This window comes from Sinocyclocheilus rhinocerous, unplaced genomic scaffold, assembly GCF_001515625.1.
Source record: "Sinocyclocheilus rhinocerous isolate Xijiao unplaced genomic scaffold, SAMN03320098_v1.1 scaffold19, whole genome shotgun sequence".
Taxonomy (NCBI): domain Eukaryota; kingdom Metazoa; phylum Chordata; class Actinopteri; order Cypriniformes; family Cyprinidae; genus Sinocyclocheilus; species Sinocyclocheilus rhinocerous.
In genome coordinates this window covers 3759159-3779052 of record NW_015638975.1, presented here as the reverse complement: position 1 = coordinate 3779052, position 19894 = coordinate 3759159, and the positions used below count along the sequence as shown (strand labels likewise).

General features: G+C 36.4%; 3 protein-coding genes across 7 annotated transcripts in view; 2 read left to right on the top strand and 1 right to left on the bottom strand.

The window, feature by feature from the left end:
• dysf (dysferlin, limb girdle muscular dystrophy 2B (autosomal recessive)) overlaps positions 1-7922 on the bottom strand; it is a 74696-nt gene extending 66774 nt beyond the window's left edge. For 4 of the 5 annotated variants that reach the window (XM_016566061.1, XM_016566066.1, XM_016566065.1 and 1 more), the window contains exons 1-3: positions 4830-5161; positions 1109-1164; positions 891-982 (exon numbers count right to left, since the gene is read on the bottom strand). In XM_016566061.1, coding sequence (XP_016421547.1) covers positions 891-982; positions 1109-1164; positions 4830-4923 — 242 coding nt within the window. In that variant the 5' untranslated portion in view covers positions 4924-5161. Of the gene's footprint in view, positions 1-890; positions 983-1108; positions 1165-4829; positions 5162-7550 lie in introns of those variants that run through there. The other variant, XM_016566062.1, reaches the window with a different exon arrangement.
• Positions 7923-9094: 1172 nt separating this feature from the next.
• LOC107750663 (E3 ubiquitin-protein ligase TRIM39-like) lies at positions 9095-13295 on the top strand. Its single transcript, XM_016566160.1, has 7 exons — positions 9095-9149; positions 9658-10238; positions 10908-11003; positions 11128-11361; positions 11448-11598; positions 12079-12435; positions 12519-13295. Exons 2-7 carry the CDS (start codon positions 9660-9662, stop codon positions 13052-13054), a joined length of 1953 nt encoding a protein of 650 aa, XP_016421646.1. The 5' UTR covers positions 9095-9149; positions 9658-9659; the 3' UTR covers positions 13055-13295.
• A 3838-nt stretch (positions 13296-17133) lies between these two features.
• LOC107750631 (E3 ubiquitin-protein ligase TRIM39-like) lies at positions 17134-19370 on the top strand. The gene is made up of 5 exons (XM_016566119.1): positions 17134-17169; positions 17308-17511; positions 17604-17757; positions 17839-18108; positions 18829-19370. The coding sequence occupies exons 1-5, from the start codon at positions 17134-17136 to the stop codon at positions 19368-19370; spliced, it is 1206 nt and encodes a 401-aa protein (XP_016421605.1).
• Positions 19371-19894: the final 524 nt, after the last annotated feature.

Below are 19894 nucleotides of genomic sequence, written 5' to 3'. Positions count from 1 at the left end.
TATAATGTGACAAAAGATTTCCATTTCAAATAAATGCTGTTCTTTTAATCAAAGAAACCTGAAAAAAAAAAAAGTATCACGGTTTCCACCAACATATTAAGCAGCAAAACTGTTTTCAACATTGATAATATTAAGACAAAATTCTTGAGCACCAAATTAGCATATTATAATAATTTCTGAACGATCATGTGACACTGAAGACTGTAACGGCTGCTTAATATTCAGCTTTGCCAACATAGGAATAAATTACAATTCAAATTACATTAAAATAGAATTCATTTATTTTAAATAAATCAATTTATCAATTAAACGCAGCCTTGATGAGTAAGAACATTAAAAAAAAAAAAATACCAATCCCAAACTTTTAGGCAGACACTTATTATACGAGCATGTATGACTTTCTATTGCTTAGAAACGAAAAATGTAAATGTGTCAGAGTGGGATGCTGTATTGAAGCAATTTAATATAAATACTAATGTGATAAACATATTAATGTGATAATGGATTTTTAAAAACTATTTGAATTTAAAAACTTTAAATTAAAATTAAGTTGACCTTTACTACTGTTATAGGTGAACAAAATGACCTAAAAGCACATTTAGTGTGTTCTATATATGTTCTATAATTTCTTGGAGATTAGATGAAGCGAAAGGCCATAAGGAACCACTATTGGTCATAATGAGAATATGGGAACGCACAGCAAATTAAGTGGATGTTTTAAACAATGGTGCATTCCATAAATTCTACAGTTCTCCCAACTGAATTGTTGAGCAATTGTTTCATGTCGGCAGAGGAGCTGCTTTTGCATAATATTCTGAGGGACACATGCACTCTTATGAACAGAAAGAGAAACTGAGATGAGAATTAGAAAATAGAGAAAAAGGCCTTACCTATTTCTGCCCATTTTTTCATGGTCCTTGACCACAACATGAAGCTCTGCTCCAGAATCTAAAGGAACACCCTTCAAGTCCCACTCAAAACCCTGGGAGAAAGAAAAGAGAATGATGAAACCGAATCATGTATTGGCAAAACGTTTATAAATTTAATTATAGTAACAGTAGTGGTTAATTAATATTTGTGAGTTAGATGTAAGAAGCAATTAACCAACCTCATTCCAGACAGGATTGACATTATTTTTGATGACTTTGGTCTTCTTTTTTGTCCCTACAAGAAAAGAGAGAATACAGTTAGTGTGTTTGTCATTGAGTTTTCCATGAGGTATACACTAATGTTTAAACGTTTGAGGTCAGTACAATTTTTTGCAAGCAAATTAACACTTTTATTCCGCGAGAATTTATTAAATTGTTCAATGGTGTTATGTAGGCCTAGTGTATGGTTTGTTACAAAAACATGATTTACTTTATTTACATTACATTTACATTTAAATGCATTCCTGACATGTTCAAAAGTAGATCTAGATGCAAGGTTGTAGGCAATGAAAATGAATATTTATTTAATCAAAAGCCTCATTGTTCAAATTTGGAAAAAAAGAAAAGAAAAATAGAAACATATGATCAGAACAGGGCATACGAGGACAGTGTGTCTGACGTAATATTCTACAGTGGCTGGCCTCCAGTAAATCCATGATGAAAATGTTTTCAGTGAGAGGAAGATGGACAATGGGTACTAACTTCCACCTGACAAATACAGATGAAAGATTTCCACAGGGACACAGATTAGGCTTGACATTGAGCCTGTACTGGTGAAGGACAATTTCCAGCTGATCTAATGAGCAGACACACATTTTTCAAGGTGTTTTTAGACCTTGCGCTACAAACAGTAGTCGCATGCACAAACAAGTAAGCTACCAATAGCATGGTGTATCCATTCAAATCACCACTGGTCTGTCACGCTATGGAGTGTTTCAGGAAGGAGCTCTGTTTATCTTCCTGTTTTGGTTGTAGATGTCAAGAGGCGTGAATAAAGCAAAAACAAGCTCCTTTGGCACATATAGGCCTACACTCAGTGGCATTGTGGGAAAACCCTCTTTGCCTGCCTGAAATAGACCTGGAGCCTGAAAACCTTTGCACAAGCCAGAAGAGGACAACAAAAGATGGAGGATAAATGACATCCTCCACCAGAATGTGACGGAAACTGGCTGGAATGTTCTTAACCGTGACCCTCAAAGTCCTGGGCTTTATTTAGGGTGCATTTTAAAACACATCAGATTGCAGTCGATGGGTGGATACAACTTGAGAAACAGCCAGGAAACCGTAGCTTTGATAAGTACGAGTTAAAAATAACAAGACTGAGATCCTAGAGTTTCAGGCCCAGTCCAAATACATGCATTCAGTTTGTATTACCCTTACGAAAAAGAAGTTTATTCAAGTGTGCTATTAGTATACTTCTTTAAACTAAAAATAGGAAAGTATACTTTTAGTCTACTTTTTATGTACTTCTCAGAAATGGGCTTTATGCACTTCTCAGAAATATCCTTAAAATGACATTTAAGTATACTTGACTTATACTTAGAAAAAGTCTAAATATATTTTAGCTATAATTGTGCTCCTAGAATCCGTGTTTTCATTGTTATACTGTAGGGGGCGCTATACACATCTTCTGTACAGAATTTCCAAAAAACACAAGCAAAGAAGAAACCGAAACAACAGATGCTTCCACATGTATTCTAACATGATCATCAGACATAAAACAGTATCAAAACTGTGTAATATTATGGAATAAAATGTCGACCAATTTACACTGATATTTGTATACTTACTACATAAAGTATGCTTAAAAATATACTTGAACTTTACTTAAGTATACTTACTAAAATAAACTTGAAGTATACTACTTTTTGGTAAGGGTAAGCATAAACTGGATCCGTGTCTCATCTCTAGATACAGATACTGATTGGGTTTTGCCAAAACAGACTGAACAGAATTGTTGGTTGTCAGCAATACTAACAGTCTACCTTTCTCTGTCAATACCTTTCATTTGAAAAACACTTGCCTTCTGCACATAGTCAGTCAAAATCTCATGCTGTATCTCTCTCTCTCTTGCAAAGTCTGCATGTATTATTGCTTACTCAGAGCTCAAACTAAGGACTCTGGCAGTTGGACCGGGAGGATAATTTGCGTCTGTGATGTCTATAAATGGAGATGGTATTTGATAACGTGCCTGAGGAAAAAAACACTTACTGCAGCTAATTTTATGTCTTCCAGTCTCATCCCCTCTCCATAACATTCACATACAAAGGAAGAGACGCATATAAACACAAGATCCCTCTGATTAGAATGGAATCAGACTAATTATGATTAAAATGGAAGCTGTCTGAAACTAAAACCCAAAACGCGAATTATGGGAACTAAATGGAAAAACAAATAAGAAAAATAGGTGACCTCCAGATGGATAGAGTGACTCAGTATCTGTTTCTGTCAGAATGAGGGGAAGCCTTTTCATCACATGACAAAGAGGTGGAAAAAGAGATGACCCTCAGTAATGATACACTACATAGAGGAAATTCACAACTGTTTTATGTCAAGATATGACATAACATGCACAGATAAGGGGGTTTAAGGAATCTTTCCAACATAATGCAAATAAATGTAATGAAGAAAATTGAAAAAAAAGTAAGAAGAGAAAAAATGAACGGATGAACAACCAAATGAACAAATCAATGTTGTTATTGTTAACTAAAACAATTGTTAATTGTAATGAAGCTGAAATAAAATAAAATATTAGATGAGGAAAAATCAACAGAAATGAGAAAGGTTGCCTTGCCTTTACTAACTGAAAAGCTAAATAGAAATATTTGTAAAAATTACAAACATGAAATTACTAAAATTAAGCAAGTACAACTGAAATCTAAAATATATTGAAAAAAAACTAATTCAAAATATTAATAAATGCTATGATAATATTTAAATAATACTAAAATAACACTGGAGCAAATGAATGAATGAAGGTAACTCAGCACTGCAAGCAATACTACTCTCTTTGAGGGAAAATGATATGTCACAAAAAGTATCCAATTGAAATGTAGAAATCTCTGTTCTCCTTGATATTTTCCAAAGCGGTTTGCCAGGATAATGATCACTAGTGATCTGCTAAATAACACAAGGCAGGAACTGCATTGTTTCTCTCAGCATCCTGCAAAATGAAGTCATCAAATCAATCTACATCCTTATTAACTTAATATTTAATAGCTTAAAAGTAATTATATCTTAATAATATGTGTTCTTGTTTTGTGATCATTTGAACAATCAAATAGGATGATTAAAGGAAGAAAAGTATTTTGTTGCCATGGAAACTCAGCATACAAAAACACATCAAGCTCAGCAATCCCACATGCTCACAAACGCATGTTCCTGTACATCCCTGCGCTGCAACAGGATACATGGAACAATGAGAGGAACTGCCACTCAGTTTACGAGGTAGTCTAAAACTAGTGTCCGTCACATTCATTCATTCAATGCAAGAACTAATAAAAATAATGAATCAAGCTCAAATCTATTCAAAATTCTAGATTATGTAGCATCTTGCAGTGATATGATCGCTCTGCTATTAGCTGTAATGATCCACCGTCCGAGAGTTAAGTTATCAAAACATATCACTTGGCAGAAATCTGCTCTTTCTATACCTTTCAACAATCACCGTCAGACTGACCGGTCAAAAACTTCCCTCTAACTCGAAAGTGAAATTACTTTACATAAAATACTATTATTGTTAGTAAACAAATGCATTTTTACTATACTGGTTTGCGATAAGAATTACGCATAATTAGCACTCATCTACCCAACAGTCTCAAAAACTGAAATCTGCATCTGATCCTACTTTTTCATGCCCTCAGCTGGATAGACAATCACGTTTTTGATGTCACCTCTTACCTCTGAAAGTGATGCTAGCAAGCGGGTCACTATGCCTCTCCCCTTTTTCTACATTTCTCAGATTGGTCGCCCTCTGTAGCAAACACCTCAACATGCTGCCTTGATGCCCAAACTCTCCAACAAGAAGCAGGGCAAACCACCATCAGACCACAAAAGAGAGACAGATCCTGACAAGACCTTCACAAAGGTTGCTCTGAAGATAAACGTGTCTTGTGATCTTTAGGTCCAAAGCTGAAGATGAGTGTGGCGTCCAGAATGGAATGTATCAGGGGGTTGTATAAACCAACCACAATCTTGAAAATCAATTTCTGTTTGCGTCCTTGATAAGGCATCCGAACTGATAAATGTGTTTCCCTTACATGCGTACACAGCGACTGTCATGTAGGAACTTACGGAGCCAAACTTAGTGTGGACCACACTTTCCTCTCCAGTGACCCAGCCCATAACTCCAGAGGAAATTTAAACATTTCCTGCAGCTTGTTCTTCTCTCTCCTCATCCATCTTTTCTCTACAGTCTTTTAATTAGAAATTAAAACATTAATGAATATAAAACCTCTTTACGTTTTACAAAAACTTGTATAATGCAGTGGATTTGCGAGAACAACATCTTGTAACAATTAGTGTAAGCAAAATATATTTGGGGATTTAATGGCACCTGTAATTGCCAACATCAAAATCCACTCATTTAGAACTTACAAACATTAGTTATCACACAGAGTTATTTTATTATGTTAGTATACCGTACTACAAGAGTCTCTGAGGTCTCTGTGTAGGCTTGTTTCTTGTTAACTGACATTTCCAAGTGAGGAGCACCACCTACTGCCATGACTTGGTCAGATTTCTCCCTGACTTCTAAAGTTTTGTTTTGATTTTATGTTTTAAGAGCCTCCTGATCAGCCTGACACAGCAACTGTGGTTCAACCAATGGTATGAGTTTGGGGCGAGACTCTTCAGTTTGTCCACCAATGGCAGATGGCGGGAATGTTCACATAAGCGAGGCCTTATATTTGCAATACAGTTTGCTGATGCTAGCCTGTACACTTCACCTTTGAGCTTGCATCATCCTGTCGTAAAACAAAAAAAAAAATTCTGATGTGGATTGAAATGAGATGATGACAAATTTACACTGCAAAGGTGAAACACAGAAGCGCTTCTGAAGAGGCATTCAGGTGTTTGTCCACAAACTGTTTATTTCTGTTCAGAGGTGGTATGAATCCATTTACACAGCAATTACAACTGTATACTTTGATACTAGGGACTGAGATGGGTCAGAGCATGCAAAACTTAGTCAGGCTATTATCCAGCATTGTGACTTTACACTGAATTTTTAGCACTTGGCTGTATAAGATGCCTATTTGAATGATTTACAGGAGATTTAGTAAAAACTTGGGTCATTAATATCTGAATTATTGTATTTAAATGAAGTATTTTTATGTAAAGAAATGTCGGTTTATTGTGATTTGCAGTGTCCTTTTTTGCTACATCTTCCAAAGTCTCAGCAATAAAAGGCACAGCAACAATACGATGTACAAAGCAACCCAATAATACTGAGAACACAAGACTATGCTCTCATACTAGTTTGTTACTCTAAAATGCATCACTGAATGGATGTAATGGAAGGTAATGCTGTATTGTATTGATTTACTGAAGTACTTTAACATAGACATCTCAGCTTGCTGGTATATGATTGCCTCATAACTACAGCAACGACAAGCCCTCTATTGAGCAAACAAACTGCATTCCCCAAGAAACACAGAGGGTTTCAACCCTGAGGGTGACCAAGCTCCTAAGCATATCTGTTGGGGGGGGATAAACATTGAGCAAAATTCAGGTCAATGTACTCAAGTACTTGAATACGAGAAAATATTAAAACAGCCAGCTGTTTGAGCAATCAGGATCAGACATAATACCATTCAAAAATTTGGGGTTGGTGAGATTTTTTAAATATTTTTGAAAGAAGTCTCTTATGCTCACCAAGGCTGCATTTATTTGTTCAAAAATACAGTAAAAACAGTAATATAATTACAATATAAAATAATTGTTTTCTATTTTAATATATTTATATGTAATTTATTCATGTGATGCAGTCTTATATTTGTATAACTGGCCAATCAGAGCACACCTCGCTTTTTCAGAACGATGAGCTTTGTAAAAATCGACGCGTTTCAGAAAGGGGGGCCATAAAGGAGAAACAATAATGTACAGTATGTGGAAAATAATGTGTTTTTTTAACCTTAAATCGCATAAACACATTTCATTACACCAAATACACAAAATAATGTTCTTTTTAGCAGCATCATATGACCCCTTTAATAATTATTATACATGGTTTCTCAGGCAAACAAAAAAAAAACAGAATGCCTGGTTGACACAGAGGAGCCCTTCCTATCCATCTCACATGAATTATGGGCCCCTAAAAGCTTTGAATGTAAAGCAAACAGGAGCCCCACATTGAACCAAACTGTGATGACATAGCATCTCTTAGAAACACAGAGCAGATCAGTAGCACTCTTTGACACACACATATTCCAAGTGCAACAGGACACCCATAAAAATACACAAGAGAGAGAGACTGCAACTGCTTTTCCAGTAATAGCCCGCTTGATGGAATGTGGAAAGTAGGAAGACTGACAAAAAGACAGTGAGAGAAGAGAATGAATGTGACTTATGTATTCTACATAAAAAAAAGTCCTTACTCGTTCACCCTGGTCTGGCCCTTACCTTCATAAGTGACGATGCAGTAGGCATCGCTAATGTCCTCATCATGCGTCAGCACATTCTGGGCGCACAGAATAAACACACGCAGCATGGGTGGACAGTGGTTACGGCAGAATCCGCAGCTAGTAACACTTGTAAGTCGCAATACAGGGCACTGTGGTCCCAGACAGAGATGGACCACTAGGGGTGTCTCCGGATCCCAAATCAGTCCCAAAGAATCAGTCTGGTTTTCACTCCAAGAACAGAAAATTAAAAGAGATAACAGAAAGAAGAGAGGTAGAAAGAAAAAGAGAAAAGCTCGGCCACAGACTGCGCATAGGACAGTAGTCTAATGGGACTGTAGCTGGTGTGGTTGCTGCCCCACTTCCTGGCAGCCTGCACACACTCACACACAGCTGGCTCTAAAGCCCCTGACTCATATACACACTGCCCTTTCAATCACAGACTGCAGCTCCTCTTAAAGGGACAGGAGACTTTTGGTCAGCACCTGTTAAAGCAACCGTGACTCACAAGTTTTGGGAAGTTCACTCCTGCTGCTGTCTACGTCTCTGACAAAACAGTAAGGAAGATTTAAGAACAACTGGCATTGTACAACACTGTACAGATGTATGGAAATTGGAAAAGGTTTAGACCAGAGACTGGGATGAGAGACCCTTTCCCATGATACTTCTAAGAATAAGATTCAAGCCTAAAATGATCAAATAAAATAAAACCATCCTCATAATTTACATAGTCTACTTTATGACTTTATTAAGAATGTGTGGCTCCAATTTAAACAATTGAATTTGAGTATATTAACATTCCTCATTGTGAATCCATTATTTCTAAAACAATGAAACATTGATTGAGCATTAATTTTTTTCAGGTTTTACCGATAGTAAACTAGTAACTGATGATTCTGCCATGATTATCGTCCTGCAATTCTGGAACATGAGGACACCTCAAAATACATAGCACTGATGGGCATTTAAATTAATTATTTTTTCCTGTCTTGTTTTGTCATGATCTCATTATATCTGCAAATTTTGTTTCTAGATTAACATTGATTCCACATTAGAATGTAAACATAGAGGACAATTTCAGTAAATGGAAATTTGCACACACCTTTAAAGAAACGAAACTTAACTGGGGTGGGGCAATTTAGCCTAAACAGTCAAGAGCTACTACTGTACAGTAACCCCTCCTACATCCTGCATCTGTCATAAACGCCAACAAGGTTTAAAAGTCTTTTTATTGATTTAAGCTTCACATTTGTTTTTCCTTTAAGGAGTCCTTTTTTTTAATGCACTTAGAATGAAACATAGTTTAACACCAAGCATGGTTATCCTGTCATATTGTCTAATGATGTTCACAAAATGACAACTATAACAATAAAAGAAAAAAAAAACATTACTGGTCCAGTCTCAAACCATTCTCAAAGAGCGACAACCTTAGCCTTATTATTAGAATAACAAAACTTGCCAAAAGAAAAAGGTGTGCTATCAGTATTTTGCAATACTAGTGAAGTGAAACTGAAACCTATTTTACCTCACAATAAAACCTGGTCTGATCTTCTTTGTACTGTATTTTTTCTCCTGAGCCAGAGACAACACTAACAGACAGGTGAGATTTCATAGACTAAAAATGTAAAGCAATGTACTGTAAAGCAATTAACTTAAGAACGATACTTAAATATAAGACTAGACTATATAAATCTTGTATAGAACAGTCACAGCACCACGCTATAGAATATAGACTACTGTTCGAACCATTTTTGATTAAATAATACATTTCACATGTAAATCATTCATGTACAGTAAATTCATTTTCATATATTTTACCGAGTGAGTACTACTGGTATTCAAAAAGATTTTTATGTTTTTCAGTGACATTTCACATGTAAGTCAAATTAGACTGACAGTGAAGATTTGCAAAATCATACTGTATATATTTTAACATAAGCACTGTGTGCATTAAGCTATGTTGCCTGTTAGTGCTCACTGCCTGAAAATAAAGTTTTAGATCACAACGCAATGCTCATTCTACTTTTCTTCTTTGTTTTATAATATAATTTCGACCTTTGAGCACTTCTACGCAGAGCTTCATGGTGTCCCTGTTTCTCCACTTACAGTCATGACTTCCTTCAGTTCATCACTCTCTGGTGAGCTGCTCCAGTGCCATATATGTCTGGAGGTGCTCACTGACCCAGTCACCACTTCATGTGGACACAACTTCTGCAATGTTTGTATTGAGGCATGCTGGGAGAGTGGACAGCTCTATCGTTGCCCTCTCTGTAAGGAAGGATTTGATAGTAAGCCAGAATTGAAAATAAATGTAGCATTTCAAAAGGTTGTTGACCGTTACAAGGTGCATCAACAGCCAAAGAAACTCCAACACCAAACAAAAACCTTTCCTCAAATGTTATGTGATGTCTGCTCTGAAAACAAGCTAAGGGCAGTAAAGTCTTGTTTGCACTGTGTAACATCTTTCTGTGAGACTCACCTGACCAATCACAAAACTGCACCAAGGCTCGTAAGGCACAAACTGATCGACCCCGTGGACAACCTGGAAGATTATATCTGCGAGAAACATGATAAACCACTGGAGATGTTCTGCAGAGACGATCAGACCTGTCTGTGTCTGTTTTGCACTGAAACAGAACATAAGACTCACAACGCTGTTCCTATTGAAGAAGAAAGTGGACACAAGAGGGTAAGACAAAAGATACGAGAGATTAGAAGATATTTTAGTATGTCTATTCAATTATACTTAACCGAACTGTTCACACAAAATGAATTTACTTATCTCCTAACAACTTCTGTGAAACAAAGAGCAGCTCTTTCTCATTCCACAAAAGTCAATATGTCCATATGACTCACATTTTAGAATTCTTTCTAAAGCAATTCAATAGCTTGTGAGACAAACAGATCACAATTTAAGCTACAGGCCGATATTTTTTGCTGACACAAAGCACTAAAATAAACTACAAAAACTGCACATTAAAGCTACAGGTAAAAACATCAGTTAATAATTTACATTTTGGCTTTTTCTTTACAAAATGATACACACGTACACAGCTGCACAAGTGCAGGTGTAAATGATGAACTTTTTTAAGGTTGGGGTGATCTATTCCTTTAAAAATTTCATTTTACTGTAATTTTGAAAAACATCTAAATAACTACATCTATAACATCTATAACTAGAAATTGAATTGCCAACATATGATTTCAAGAAAGTATTGTAAAGTAAATCGAATTGATGAAATCTAACAAACTCACTGCAAACAATACTTTCCTACTTTCCTATTGTAAGAGAACTGTTCTATGTGTGTTTACACTTGATGCATTTACTTTAAAAAAAATATATTGTTTCTGTCCTCAGATTCAACTGGAAAAGACACAGTCAGAAATAAAGGTGATGATCCAGGACAGATGTAATAAGATTAAGGAGATAAAAAACTTAACAAAGTCCAACAAGGTGTGTTGTTAGTGAAAAATCAACAGATTTTTTAAAACAACTATCTACTGTATAGAGGTGGTGGAAAGAATGGTTTGGAATCTGATTTGAATTCAGTGTCTGTTATTCTTCTCAATATAACTAGAGCACCAATGAGAGAAATAAAGCAAATAAAGTTGAGCTGTTTACTGATTTGATCCACTCCATTGAGAGATGTCAGTCTGAGCTGCTGGAGGTGATGGAGCAGAAGCAGACAGCAGCAGAAACACAGGCTGAAGAGCTGATTAAAGAGCTGGAGCAGGAAATCACTGAGCTCAAGAGGAGAAACACTGAGCTGGAGCAGCTCTCACACACTGAGGATCACCTGCACCTCCTACAGGTCAGTGTCTCTCTCTGCTCACATCACAGGACAACACTCCTGACAACACTTATGAAGCATTTCTCTGCTCTCCTGCATTGCACCAGGTCTACTCATCTGTGTGCAGCCCCCCAGAAGTCAAGAGCTGGACAAACATCAACATTAAGACTGATCTACTCAACACAGACATTCTGGATAAAGCTCTTACTTGCCTCAAGGAAAAAGTCAACAAGGAACTGAAAAAAATCCATGATATCAGTAAGCATTATAGAAGTGAATTTATATGAACTTAAGAATACTTTTCTAGGCAAAAGGGGCAAGTTTGTTTAGAACACTGTATCCACAACAAACATTTAAAGGGATAGTTCTCTCAAAACAAAAATTCTGTCATCATATACTCACACTCGCGTTGTTTCAAACCTGTATCAATTACTTTCTTCTGTTAAACACAAAGATATTTTTAATGAAAATTGGTAACCAAACAGTTGCTGGTAGCCATTGACTTTAATAGTACTATTTTTTTATACTATGGAAGTCAATGGATACCAGCATCTCTTTGCTTTATTTACCTGAGAACTGAGGTTATATGCACAGTTTTTAGATTCTGTCTGCCAGCAAAATTTGTGCAAGTTGCAGTTGTCTAATAATATTTTCTGCTCAGTTATTGATCTAGTGATTAAATAAGGCTTGCATCAGTCTTGATTTATTACTGTATATTTAAAACATTTTCTTTTACAGCTCAACCTTCTGTTGTTCACGGAATCAACTTCAATCCCCCAACATCACAACCTTCAACCAATGGGATATTTGAATTTGGCAGCACTAACAGAGATTCTGCTCCCTTCCATCATTCACTGCTACCTAAAAGTTCTTCAGCTATGGAGAAAATAGATACTTTGAGAACACAGAAGGGCATCCTGACAGAGATTTCAAATATTAAAACAAGCAATGTTCAGACAGAGGGCAAAATCTACTTTACTCTGGGTAAAACAGACTTCGGCACTCGCTCAATGAAGAAAGCAGAAAAGATTAATAAGCAAGTGAAGGTCTCATGGTTCGGTCTGAGTCTAAATACAATACAGCAACTTTACGCAGGTAAGATAAATATGACTAATATTAACATAAGCTTAAGGGCTGCTTCTAATGCATTCATCACTTTACCTGTGTTTTTCTTGAAGTGGATGTGATTTTGGATCCTAACACAGCTCATCCTAAACTCATCCTGTCTAAAGATGGGAAACAAGTGAGTCATGGTGGATCCTGGAGAGATGTTCCCAATAACCCTGAGAGATTTGACTCGTCTGCTTGTGTCCTGGGAAAGGATGGATTTTCCTGTGGGAGGTTTTACTTTGTGGTCCAAGTCGGTGATAAGACTGAATGGGATTTAGGTATGACTCGAGAATCCATTGAGAGAAAGGGGAAAGTAACAGTGTGCCCAGAGAAAGGATTTTGGTGTATTTGGCTAAGAAATGGAGGTGAATATGTGGCTAATGAATATTGTCCTGTTCCTCTTTCCCTAAAAGACAAGCCCCAGAAGGTGGGGGTGTTTGTAGATTATGAGGAGGGTCTGGTCTCCTTCTACAACGTGGAGACCAAGGCTCTTATCTACTCCTTCACTGGTCAGTCTTTCACTGAGAAAATCTTTCCATTTTTCAGCCCTTGCAACAAAAGAGGAGATGTGAACACAAAGCCTCTGATTATCCATACTGCCTAATTACAATGCAGTCTATCTTCCTTTAAAGAAATAGTTAATACAACAACATATGTGGTCACAGTAGCTGGTTAAGAGTTTTTGTTGCCGTGTGTTTGTTTATTACCGGCAACCATGAAATATTAATTTCATGCCTGGCTAGGTAAATGTGAAGTTCAGTGAAGTACTTCTTCACTCTTGTTTCTTGCTTCAACTTGCTGTAGTTTTAAGAAATAGAAAGTATGAGTCACTGCAGTTTAGAGTAATGGGCGCTTGTTATATCATAATGTAATTGCATAGACATAAAATAATAATTGTCTTGCTGATTGTACATTAAATGAATTTTCCTTTAATTTTTCTTTCTTCATTTGTATTTATTTATTTATTCATTTGGAAAGTGAATAAAATGTTTTATTGAAAAAATTTGTGTGTTTGCTAAATTGCTAAACGCCAATTAACAGAACTTTACTAAACAGTTCTAACTCATTTAGAAGCATTGTGTTTCAAAGTAGATTGATGTGATTGCAGCATTTTTCCATCTTTTTCTTCTTCTCAGACAAAATATTGATCTTTTAGTTTACATGCACTTGCAGTGAAATTACAAAAAAAACATACAATTGTAAAATCACACAACACTCTAAAAATGTAATTTAAAAAAATGTTTTTTACCCCAACAGCTTGGTTAGTCCATATTTGACCCAAAGTTGGGTTGACATAACCCAGCATTTTTTAGAGTGAAGGAAAACAGCACAAAGAGTAAAGTTTGTGAACAAACTTTGATGTTGGTTTGAGAGAGCCTGAATAGAAAGTTAGTAGTTTTAAAAGCTTGAAGTATGAAGGTTTTAAGGCGAGAGAATCTATTAGACAGACAGATAATCAGCAGATTTGTGAACAATATTTGAGAGAAATAGGCCTTTTGTGTACATAGAAAAAGTCTAAGATCTTTGAGTTCAGCTCATGAAAAATGGGGGCAAAAACAAAAGTGTTGCGTTTATAATTTTGTTCAGTGTAGATGTTTTAAAGTGTTGCTATGTGGTTGTGAGGCAGTTGCTAGAGTGTTGCTATTCAGTTGTTAGGGTATTCTGGTTCGTTGCTAGGGTGTTGCTATAGGGTACGCTAGGTGGTTGCTAGGGTGTTACTATTGCCGGTCATTGTGTTGTCACTCACAATAAAGATCAATGAGTTGCAAGATGCCACAACATTTCGCAGCCTCTGGTTGTTAAAACCACCGCAATTTGAATTGCTGAAGAAATTGGATAAACTTTCACAGGTAAGAATGCATTTGGTTGTGTTTTTAATATGTATTAACTCAATATTACAAGGTTTTTAATCTATAGTACCTTTTAAATGCCATAATGACTTTGTCTTGCTGTATGGCGGACAGCTTACATATAGCGGCCCATAGAAACAGCCGCTAATAGGGCATCTACCTATACATATCTATGTGTTTCAGACAGATACTTGTTGCTAAGAGAGATATAGCATTGCAAGTCAGAACAGTCTGAAGGTCTGACCTGAGTTTTGTGGTAGGGTAGAGTGGGGGAAAACACCCTCCTACTGTTTTTCCCAAAATAACCACAAGATAAAGTCAAGATAAATTTTTATTGTAACTATGGACTACGTTGACAAGAGTGATGTAGAAGTTTTCACCATAAAGCTTACACTGGTGATGTACCTGAGAGAAAACAGATTTCACAGTGAATGATCTAATTAAGAAAAAAAGTGTTTTAAAGCTTATTGTTTTGTAGAAAATCACAGTGAGAACAGTAGGGCCTGTAGATAGGTAGTATGTGTTATTTACGAAAAAATATAATTATATTTTCAGAATAGAAATATTTTCAGACATAATTTTTTCTCAAACATAGTCTGTGGGGTAAAATGCCCCCCAGCCAGGTGGGGTAAAGTGCCCCCAGGCCCTGGGGCCCAGGGGGCAATGGGCAATTACTGTAGTTATTCTGTTCTGAACATCAAATCCTTTGTTTTTCCATCAAATGTATTCTAACTAGTTGGTTGAATAAAAATATTTGGACTTTATATTTAAAAAATGACCTCAAGTTAGCATCAGGTTAGCACCAGCTAACAAAATCCTTCAAACAGGCTATTATAATTTTGTAATTCATAATTATTGATTATATTCTCTTTTTAATTTTAAGCTAAAACTGCCTGTTCTCTGATTTTGCTGTAAATGTATAAAGCAAATTGCTTTGTAAGACTGGAGGGCATTTTACCCCACCTTGGTACAAATTTTATTGTTTTTAATTTTTGTTAAAAATCTATTAACATGAAAACTCTGGACATTTTTCATACTTGGTTTATAATTTATGTCATTGTCACTAAAACTATGATAACTTTTCTGAACACATTTAACTTTTGTTTCACAGAGAAAAACATCGCATAGTCCTTAAGGGGGACGTTTTCCCCCACTCTACCCTAACAGCTTGAAAGGTCTAGGATGAGTTGGAGTCAGAACGTTTAGTCTCTGAAGAAGTTAGCAGGGGTGAAATTAGGGGTGATGACTACAAGGTACACACCTCTTGTTTATGTTGGACTTGTCACTTCATGTTAATCTGCAAGCCAATAACACATAAGCTTTTATGTAGAACAAAAAGCTTTCCTGACCAATTGTAAAGAACTTTTTTTCCGACCTGCGGCTATTCCAGACTCCAAACAAAAAAAAAAAAGTACAAAAATCTCAAAATAATTTTCCCTGATTACATGTCAGCAATAATGTCACATCATTTATGATTACCCTAGCTTTTAAGTAAAGACATGGGCGATTTTATCAGCAACATTCTGTGACAGTTCATGGCAGTGATTTAAAATAGCTTAGCAAACATTTCCAATTGTAGATCAGGGGTCAGTTGACTAACGCCACCTTCAGCGAGTTTAAAAAGACACCACAAAAGAGTAGTTCAAGGTATATTGACATTTGGGCTAGTAGCCTATGACGTAATGTTTACAGAGGACTTAGCCCTCACCTTTACAATAAAGTGAAACTGAAACTATACATAACCCGAAATCCTTACCTTTACTGAACATCTTCTTCACTTTTTTGTTTTGAATAACACACGATTAGTTCTGCTGTGCATTTTCTCCTGATAACAGACAGGTGAGAAGAATGATTTTTCATTTGAGAAGGTGATTATGTAATCTGTTGGCAGATACACAAATTTTACTAAAACATTATTTAAATGTAATTCTAGGATAATGCAGAGACAGCAGTATGCTGCGTTATTAGATTAAGATCAATGAAATGCATATCTACGTACATAACTCAAGTGTGAAACTGAAATGAATTGCCATCTTCTTTTCAAAAGGATTTTGAATTGAACTAATAGGAGGGAGTATTTTATTTTAACAAAAAAGGATACACCTTTAGTAATATAGATCATGTGACTTGCATTACATTGAACAACCTCATGTTGTCATTATTTCTTCACTAACAGCCTTGCCTCTGTTTAGATGTTGACAAGCCACTTTAATGCCATATCAGGTGTTCACTGACCCAGTCATCACTTCATGTAGAAACAGCTTCTTTAGCGTCTGTACTGAAACATTCTCTCTTTTTTTTCCACAAATGAAAATAAACAGAGATTCATTAGAGATGGCTGATCACACAAAGATGAAAGAAAGCCCAAACAAATCTAATGTTCTGTGTGATGCCTGCCATGGAAATCAAAAACTCAGCGCAGTAAAATCATGCTTGCAATGTGTAACATCCTTCTGTGAGACTCACTTGGAAAATCACAAAACAGCAGCAAGGCTCATAAAGCACAAACTTATCGACCCTGTGGACAACCTGGAAGATTATATCTGTGTAAAACATGAAAAACCGCTGGAGCTATTCTGCCGAGATGACCGGACATTTCTCTGTCCTATCTGCATAGAAATAGGACACAAAGCTCACAACATTGTTCCTATAGAACAAGAGAGTGGAGATCAGAGGGTGAGAAATACAACAAAAATATCTGAAGATATTTAAGCAAAAAAAATGTGTGTTAATCAAACCAAACTGTCATAAAATCACTCAAAGAAAGATTTATCGTCCTCAGGCTCAGCTGGAAAAGACACAAGCAGAAGTCAAGATGATGATCCAGGATAGAATGAAGAAGACCGAGGAGATAAAAAGCTCTGAAAAGGTGCACTTTGAGTGATTCAAAGCCATAACAACTATGTATATGTAATTTTTAATGGTTACTCACCTTGTGGAGTTGATGGAGATAATGCTATAGAATGCTTCATATAACTCTTAACTCTGTTTTCCCTAACCTCACCAGAACAACAATGTCAAAAGTCTCACTGCTCTGATTGAGAGATATTGGTCTGAGCTGCTGGAGGTGATCGGGCAGAAGCAGAAAGCAGCAGAAAAGCAGACTGAAGAGCTGATTAAAGAGCTGGAGCAAGAAATCACTGAGCTCAAGAGGAGAGAGTCTGAGCTGGAGCAGCTCTCGCACACTGAGGATCACCTGCACCTCCTACAGGTCAGTGTTCTTTACTCAGCAATATCTCTTAGAATTCTTTAATTAGATCAAACTGCACATTTAGGGATCCCCTCTCTCTTGCAATACTGCAGACTTGCTCATCTGTGTGCAGCCTTCCACAAGTCAAGTCCTGGACCAGCAACATTACTGATATGAACATAGATCTGAACACAGAAATCTTTGAGAAAGCTCTCCGGGGCCTTCAGGAAAACATCAAAATGGAACTGAAGAAATTCTTTGAAATCAGTCAGTATTAGGGAAAATATATACTCTGTTGTTTCACTTGTGTATGTTTTTGTTTAAATGCGAATCCCTTTTTTTTCATAGTCCACTGTCCACACAGACCTTCAGTTGTTCAAGAGCCTTCTGCCTCAGATTCTGGGAGTACAGATTCTGTTCCCTCTCATCCTTTACTGGTGTCTGAAAGTTCTTCGGTGATGGAGAAAAAAGATGTTTCAGCTATCCTGAGCACAAAGCAGGGCACTCTGACAGAAGTTTCAAATACTACAACAAGCGATGTTCAGACAGAAGACAAAATCTACTTCAACAAGAGCAGCACTCCTTCACCAAAAAGAGTGGAAAAGATTCATAAAAAAGGTGCTGTGACTGATAAGACAGACACAGAAAGAACAGAACACTTTTTGCTTTAAAGTCTTTAACTAAGTGCTTTTTTGTGCCATTTATCCAAAATTGACATAAAATTTTGTCTTCTACTAATTGAAGTAACTGAAGTTTTGAAATCTATAACATATCCGAATTGTGTAAATTGATTAATTTATGTCACAATATTCCCAATCTCTCCTACTCCATGCACATGTGTGGCTTAAGGCTGGAAATACACTACAAAACTTTTGCTTCGATTTTTGCCCCTATTTACAGTCTGGAGGGGTTGACTCCAAAAGACAGAGCCAGTCTGCAGATTTGAGTTGACAGATTCCATAGAAAATGGCGTAGTGTATCATGGTCACAGACTCTTGATGTTTTAGCTTCAGACTATGAATCCATCCAATATGAGGATATCACACATGTTTGATATTTTCAGCCGATTTTAGAACACATGTTGTTTTTCTTCCTCTATGACTTTTTACAAAGTCGGTAAGTGTATGATGCCTAGCATTTCAAATCTGTTGTTGATGAAGTTTAATAGAAGTGTATACTAACATTAAATATTTCTCCATCAGCAGACCTGAGTACAATAAAGAAACTTTATGCAGGTAACGTCCACATGGTCATGGTCATGATTAACATAAGCATAGATTCCTCTCAGATGGAGCTTTTAAATTGGCTGCTTGTGTTGTATTTGTCACTGTACATGTGTTTCTTTTGCAGTGAATGTGATTTTGGATCCTAAAACAGCTTACCCTAAACTCATCCTGTCTAAGGACGGAAAACAAGTGAAGCATAGTGGATCCTGGAGAGATGTTCCCAATAACCCTGAGAGATTTGACTCCTCTGCCTGTGTCCTAGGAAAGGATGGGTTTTCCTGTGGGAAAATTTATTATGAGGTTGAAGTCGGTGAAAAAACTGAATGGGACATAGGTGTGGCTAGAGAGTCCATTGAGAGAAAGGGGAAAGTAACAGTGTGCCCAGAGAATGGCTTTTGGTGTATTTGGCTAAGAAATGAAGGTGAATATGTGGCTAATGAATCTTGCCCTGTTCCTCTTTCTCTAAAAGACAAGCCCCAGAAGGTGGGGGTGTTTGTGGATTATGAGGAGGGTCTGGTCTCCTTCTACAACGTGGAGACCAAGGCTCTTATCTACTCCTTCACTGGTCAGTCTTTCACTGAGAAAATCTTTCCATTTTTCAGCCCTTGCAACAAACGAGGAGATGTGAACACAAAGCGTCTGATTATCTACTAGTTAGTTAGTCTACTACTAGTTAGTTAGTGTAATTATTAAACAATGTTTCTTTTAAAAAAAGTTTTAATGCAACAAATAAATGACAGGGGTTACACATTGCCCTAAGATTTCATCTCTAACCTTCCTCAGAGAGTGTGGATTGATTTTCTGCATCCAAATATCTGAATGTTTGATGAATTACTTACTATACTTTATTATTTTTTATATGTCACACACTTTTACATTACAGAAGTTTTATGAAATATTGCACTATTCTAATAAGGAAATTTGGTGTGGTAGCATTGCTTGTATTGTGTTCACCCATGGATTAATTACTTCCACTTTTATGATTCTCATCTTTGGATAAAACTGTCTGCTAAACGAATAAACATAAATGTGGTTGATGCTTTCATTCTGTCACTTACTTTATGCCAACACACTGACCATTCGACTAATCTGACACACAAAACTGAAATACAAATCGAAAGAATAGTTTCTCGTCATTCAGTAGAGCTAAGTACACAATACTTTGCTTGCGTGAACAG